This window comes from Nannospalax galili, unplaced genomic scaffold, assembly GCF_000622305.1.
Source record: "Nannospalax galili isolate Female #2095 unplaced genomic scaffold, S.galili_v1.0 scaffold117, whole genome shotgun sequence".
NCBI classification, from domain to species: domain Eukaryota; kingdom Metazoa; phylum Chordata; class Mammalia; order Rodentia; family Spalacidae; genus Nannospalax; species Nannospalax galili.
The window spans coordinates 585,972-593,414 of record NW_008341422.1 but is presented as its reverse complement, the minus strand read 5'-3'; the positions used below and the strand labels follow the sequence as shown (position 1 = coordinate 593,414).

General features: G+C 42.0%; 1 protein-coding gene across 2 annotated transcripts in view; it reads right to left on the bottom strand.

Moving 5' to 3' along the window:
• Mindy2 (MINDY lysine 48 deubiquitinase 2) overlaps nt 1–7,443 on the bottom strand; it is a 97,419-nt gene that overhangs the window by 38,211 nt on the left and 51,765 nt on the right. For both annotated transcript variants that reach the window (XM_008836861.3, XM_008836862.3), the window contains exon 5: nt 7,183–7,285. In XM_008836861.3, the coding sequence (XP_008835083.1) occupies nt 7,183–7,285 (103 nt within the window). The remainder of the gene's footprint in view (nt 1–7,182; nt 7,286–7,443) is intronic.

The window sequence follows — 7,443 nt, the reverse complement described above, 5'->3', positions numbered from 1 at the left end:
GACCATCTGCATGTTAGAGGGGGCAGGTTACACGACCATCTGCTGGTCAGAAGGGTTAGGTGATACGACCATCTTTATGACAGAAAAGGCAGGTAACACGACCATCTGCACATCAGAGGGGGCAGGAGATAAGACCATCTGCACGTCAGAGGTGTCAGGTGACAAGTCCATCCTTATGGCATGTGGGGAGCCGCCTGCTGTCCCTGCAGACGCCATTACAAGATGGCGCTCACATCCGGTTCATGCTGAGCAGTAAATAAGTCAGTACGCATGCCCGAAGTAATTTTCCACCTTCTAGTCTCTGCCTACCTCGTGGCGTGATATGGGCTGATGAGTTTGTGACCAATCAAGAGTTGCCACGTCCAAGACGGGCTTACTAACCTATATAAGGGCTGGGTTTCCGACATTCGGGGTCTTCGCCCTGTAAGCTTATGCTCTCCCTCTCAAGATGCATTAAAGCTTTTCTGCAAAAGGATCCTGAGTGTGCCGCGTCGTTCTTGCTGGTGAGACGATAGCGCGGGACAAGCTATCACTTAAGAACAAAGCTTGTAAGATTAAAAATAAACCAGTTTATATGTTTTCGGGGGGGGCTGTAGAAATGGTTCAGAAGTTAAGGGCACTGGTTGCTCTTACAGAGGACCTGGGTTCAATTCTTAGCACCCACATGGCAGCTAACAACTATCCAATATTCCAGTTTCAGGGGATCCAACACCCTCTTCTGGCCTCTATGAGTGTTGCACAATACAGGTGCACTTACATATATACAGGCAACACACTCATACATATAAAATAAAATAATAAAAACTTTTAAAAAGTGTCTGTTTTATTGATCCAAAAGGAAAGATACAGTTGAAGGCTAAATAGAAAAAGAGCTGGGCATGATGGTGTACGCCTTTAATCCCAGCACTTGGGAGGCAGAGGCAGGCAGATCTCTGTGAGTTCAAGGCCAGCCTAGCCTACTATAAATAGCAAGTTGTGGCCAGCCAAGGTTACAGGGAAAGGAGATCCTGTCTCAAAAAACAAACAAACAAATTGGAAAAGAAGAAAAAGAAAGAAGATGGCAGCAACTGAATATTCTATTAAGAGCGTACGATAAAGAAAAGAAAATCATAAAATATCCATTGTGGTTCTTGATATAATTTTTTAGTGCCTGATATAAGCAATAGTTGGTGTTAAAGAATTATTTCAAACACACTGCATATTATAATTTATTATCAAAAAATATTTTAGCTTTTTAAAATATATTTCTTTTTATTATTTCTATTATTGTGTATTTTTTGTGTATGTCTCTGTGAGTGAATGCCATGGGTGTGCAGGTGTCTATGGAGGCAGAAAAGGGTGTCAGATCCTCTGGAGCTGGAGTTAAAGGCTATTTTGAGCTGCCTGAGATAATGCTGAGAACTGAACTTGGTTCCTCTGGAAGAGCAGCAAGTGCTGAACCATCTCTACAGCTCTACTATTTTAGCTTTTTAACTATACTAAATTCCACATACAATTATTTCTTAATGTGAAAGTCATATATGTAGAATTTCACTGTTATAAAATTGGCATATCAAGGATTTAATCAATAAATATGTCTGGTATATATTAACTGAAGATTTTATGCACTACAGAGGGTGATTCCTTCTTGCTTTTAATCAAAACATTCTCCCCAGTTATTAATACTGTGTAGCTACAGTTGTCCATTATCCTGGGAGTCAATGTCTGAGAAGTAATAATTTAGAACACACCAAGTTAAGGGGGAAAAGGAGATGTGATAAAGGAATTGACTTTTCTGTGCTTGTTGGGTTTTTTCTTTGTTTTATTTTGGTCTTTTTGAGGCAGGGTCTCCCTGTAGCCCCAGCTGTCCTGGAACTCACTATGTAGACCAGGCTGGCCTCGAACTCACAGAGATCCACCTGCCTCTGCCTCCCAAGTGCTGGGACTAAAGGTGTGCACCACCACACCCTAGCCCAGAAAACATTTTTGTGGTAGTTTTTATTGTTCATTTCCTTCCAAATTTAAACTTGTTTTAAGTTGTAATGAAACAGCTTTCACTCAAATCAATGATCAGTGTCCCTGTCCCTGTATGTATGTCATCTTTTCAAATAAAACGCTAAGATAAACTTCAGCTGAAATACAGTGTTTTTATTACTTGTCTTTTTACATAAATATGTTAAACTCCTAGATAGATAATATAATTAGTTAGATTAATTAATATAACATGAGATTCATGTACCCATCTTTTATATGCTCTTATGTATTCTTTTTTGGGTTTTGGTATGTATGTTCATGTTCATGTGTATGCATGCACGTGTGTGTGTGTGTGTGTGTGTGTGTGTGTGTGTGTGTGCGTGTATGCACAGATGTATGTGTTCATGTGGAGACCAGAAGCTGATGTAGGGTGTCTTCCTCAGTTGCTATCAACCTTGTGTTTTGAGACAGAGTCTCACCTTAACATGGCATTCACAGATTCATCTAGACTGGTTAACCAGGAAACTCCCAGGATTCACTTGTCTCTGCCTTCCCTAGCTAGGATCATAGGCTTACACTGAAGTGCACAGCTTTTTTATATGTGGATCCTAGGGGAGCCAAGTCAGGCCCCTAAGCTTGCATAGCAGGCATTTTACCAATCAAGTCATCTCTCCAGCTTTTTTTTTTTTTTGAGACAGAGTCTCCCTATAGCCTCAGATAACCTGGAACTTGCTATATATAGACCACACTGGCCTTGATCTCACAGAGATCTGCCTCCTAAGTGCTGGAACTAAAGGTGTATGGCATCATGCCTAGCTCTACACATTCTTTTTTTTTAATTTTATTATTTTTATTTTATGTGTATGAGTGTATTGCCTTCATGTATGTGAGTGCACTAGTGTCACGCAATCCCCACAGAGGTCAGAAGAGGGCATCCAATTCCCCTGGAACTGGAGTTACTGAAGGTTGTTAGCTACCATGTGGGTGCTGGAACTCGAACTGGGTCCTCTCCAAAAGCAAACAGTGCTCTTAACCACTGAGCCATCTCTCCTGTCCCCATTTTCTTTTCTTTTTTAAATTTAGAGAGTGTCTGATCTGGCTTCCACCTGGTATAGGGGCTGAGAACTCAGCAGACCATTGCCTGAGAGTGCTTGGATCTGGCCTCCATGTGGTGGTGAACTTCCCCAAATTGTGCTGTGCCTAACCTCCTAATTGGGATTATGTGTGGGCCCTCCTACTTCACCAAAGGTTGACCTCTCTGCCTTACAGTAGGGTAGGGGCTGAGACCTTAGCAGGTCACCTGAGTTTCTGATCTGGCCTCTGCCTGGTGTAGGGTCTGAGAACTCAACAGACGGCCTGAGAGTGCCAAAACCGGGTTTCCCCTTAGTAAACATCCCAAACTGTGCTTTGAGTACTGCTAGGGGTCCGAATGTTAGAAGGAAGCCTGTGTGTACCTGACTGGAGCCCGACTTGGGCCTCTGTGGGAACTCCTGAGTAGCTGATCTGAAGCCATCAGTTCCCTCCAAAGTAAAATCTGAGAACCTGAAGCCTAGACCAACCAGCTTTATATACCCAATAAGAAAACAACTAAGGCACAACAATAACACAAACAGAAGCACACTTCAACTCAACAAAAGAAGTCTTGAGTTTCATACAAGAATCACAAATAACAAAAGAAATCCACATGCCAAAATTGCAAGGGAAAAATAATAACATGGAAAACCAAAACAGCATGTTCCCACTAAACTCCGCCAGTCCTGAAGAAGAGTTCTACAAGGAAAACCCCTTAGAGATAACCCAGGACACAGAATTTAAAAGATCATCAGCATGATCAAGGAATTCAATGAATTTAAAGAACACACAAACAAATCAAAGAACTAAAGAAGATAGAGATAAACTTCTGACTGAATTCACAAAGGAGAAACATTGTAGAAAAATGAAGAAGGAAGTGAAAATCTCAATAAGCCAATTTGAAACAACAGGAGAAAGTTTCACCACTAGAATGAGTAAAATGGAAAACAGAATATCAACACTGGAGGATAAAGTTCAAGAACTGGAACACTCAAGCAAAGATTATGAAAAAGGGAGAATACCAATAAATGGTCCAACCCCAGCTTCAAGGCCTAAAAACTGCATCAATGACCAACACAGCAAATGACATTGGTGCAGTAGTGGCACTTTTATCTTGGGGGTAATCCACAGCTACCTAATTGGACTTAAAAGCCCACTCAATGGGAGGAAACTCATGTCTGGTACTGTAAACCTAGCCAAATACACATAGCTGGAGAGGCCACAGATCTTAGAGAAAACCCAAGGCTCTCATATCTCTAGACAAATATAGTTTCTTACTATGTGCAAAATATGGATCCTGCCGGGCGTGGTGGCACACGCCTTTAATCCCAGCACTTGGGAGGCAGAGGCAGGTGGATCTCTGTGAGTTTGAGGCCAGCCTGGTCTCCATAGTGAATCCAGGACAGCTGGGGCTGCAGAGAGACCCTGTCTCAAAAAGACGAAAAAAAAACAAAAACAAAAAACAAAAAGGATCCTTAAAATTACACACAAGTATCCCAGTCATCACCCATCAAAGTAGCTTCTTTTTCAACAGACAGATTATTAGAGTTACACCACTAGTCACACACAGAAATTCTCTGTGAATTGCCCAAGCCTCAATGGCACATTTAGGACGTAACCTCTCGATCTAAGACTCACGGAACATAGAACAAGGGGTGAAGAGAACACTAGCGCATCTTTCAACTCTCATCAATGAAGCTCCCTCATGCAACAGAGGGCCAGGAACACAAAAGGCCACAAATGGCCAAAACAGAGAATAAGAGTCTGCAGAGTATGGGTCCTTGGACAGGACTCCTATATTCAGGTCCACCCACCCAGTGTTCAGGGACCACTGCAGAAGAAGGGGGCAGGAAAGATTATAAGAGCCAGGGAGGAGGTGTAGGACCATATGGAAATAGTCCTACAGGTACCTGGGACCCTTTTCACACAAACCTACAGCAATGGTGTCAACATGCACAAGGCCCATGCAAACTTAGGTAGACAAAAACCCAGCACAGAACTGTGGAAATGAACAGCAAGCCCCAATCTTGGTTGAAGAATTATTAGCAGCTGATTACTGCTGGGTGAGGAAGAGCTGATCTTTTTGAAGAGAGAGACTCTAGATAGGCTGACTAAACCCTAGTGGATGAACTTGTACTAAGGGACATCTGGGGACATTAACTTTACATAATAGGACTTTGTTCTAGTTTGTTTCTCCATTGCTATGACAAAACACTCTGACCAGTACCAACTTGGGGAGGAAAGGGTTTATTCAGCTTACATCTCCCAGATCACAGTTCATCAGGGAGCCCAAGGTAGGAACTCCGCGCAGGAACCTGGAGGCAGGAGCTGAAGCAAAGGCCATGGAGGAATGCTGCTTACTGGCTTGCTCCCTGGCCCCTGCTCAGCCTGCTTTCTTATGCAACACAAGCCCACCTGCCCAGAGGTGGCATCACCCACAGTGGGCTGGTCCCCTCTCACATCACCCAGCAATCAAGAAGATGCTCCACAGACATGGCCACAGGCTACTCCAATGGAGGCAATTCACCAATTGAGGCTCCCTCAGCCCGAGGTGTGTAAAGTTGATACTAAAGCTATCCAGCACAGCCTTAACGCAAACGACAGAATGTTTGAACTCCAGCTGGGGGGCTATGGGAGGTGCCAAAGGGGAAGGAGGAAGAGGGCATAAAGATGATTTTAGGTATGAAATACAAAACAAAATAAAACCCAGTAATTTTTTTTTTTTAATGAGAGGAACCTTGGAACACATCTTATATCAACCTAGTTCTCCCCATAAACTAAAAAAAAATTTTTTTTAATATGTACACGTGCAGCACATGTGTGCAGGAGAACAGAGACGTCAAGAAGAACCCTTAAGATCTCTTGGAACTGGAGTTACAGACATTTGTGAGTTGCCATGTGGCTATTGGAAACCAAACCCCTCTTCTGCAAGAGTAGCAAGTGCTCAAAACTGTTGCGCCATCTCTCCACTTCCACTAGTCTTACATAGTCACTTATTTTGAATCAGTTTCACAATACTGCATGTTGAAGACCTGTATGAGAATGATGAAATGATGAACTTATCCCTGCTCCTTCTGATTTCTTTTTTTAAAAATGCATCCTTTAAGAAAGGACAAATGCCAGGTGTGGTAGCACATGCCTTTAATCCCAGCTCTTGGGAGGCAGAAGCAGGCCATCTGGATCTTTTTGAGTTCCAGGCCAGCCTGGTCCCTGCAGCTTCAGCAAATGTTTGTATGAAAAAGAGGAGTGAGTGGTGGTGAGATACACCAAAGGACACACTGCCTGACTGGCAGCACTCTGGTTTCCAATCTCCTCTTCCCAGCACTAACTGGAGCACAGCTGAAAAACTGTTTTAAAAATTTTACTTATTTATTTATTTTTATCTTATGTGTATGAGTGTTTTGCCTACATGTATATAAGTGCACCACATCTGTGCAATGCCTGAGGAGGCCAGAAGAGGGTTTCAGATCCTCTAGAAGTGGAGTTAGGAATGGTTGTTGCCATACAGGTGCTGGGAACTAAACCTGGGTGTTCTGTAAGAGATCAGTACTCTTAACCTCTGACCCATTTCGCTAGCCCCTGAAAAAAAAAAGATTTTTAAGCAGAGCAAACATAGGTTTATAGGTTTATTAAGGAAAGGATAAAATAACAATAACAAAAACCTCTTGAGAATGGGAGGGGCTTCATAGGAAAAAGACCCTGGAAAAATATTCAACTGCTTATGTGATAGTGAATTTAGTGATTTCAATTATCTGTTGACACTCCAGAATGAGGCTTTGATACTACACTGTACTGAGACAGACAGAGAATGCATGTTTCTGTCAAAGGAATTGTAGGATAAATAATGTAATCCACTCAGTGTGCATAAATAATAACCATTTTTTCAAAGAGTAATTAGCAACCTTTGGATAATGGGCCACACCAAAGCTAGGAAGTGATTCCAAAGATCTTTATTAACATCCAGACCTTTATGAATGCTTTTTAATTCTTGCAAGTACCACCATTTGTATTTTTAGAAGTGTTATTTAGAAAATACATAATCATGAAATTATATAAGGAAATCCATTATTCTGTATGCTTATTTTAAAAATTAAGGAATTTCAGTTTATTACATTTGGAGACAAGTTATTTTGCCAGTCACTGGCAGCACTCACCCACCTTCACTAACCAACTGGCTGTTGTCTGACTGCTTACAGGAAATGATCTTCTCCACTAGTTGGTTGTAGCTGCAGTTGCCAACAGCTTTTACAGTGTCCTCAATCTAGAAAACAAATGACTGTCTCACTAGTCATGATAAGATGAGAAGCAGCACCAAAGGAAATCCCCATCACTCTGTAAGGGTGTTCTAATGCCTTAGAAGAAAGAAAGCTAGTGCACAACACTTCTAATTTTGTTTGCAGCCCAGCCTAACACACTCAG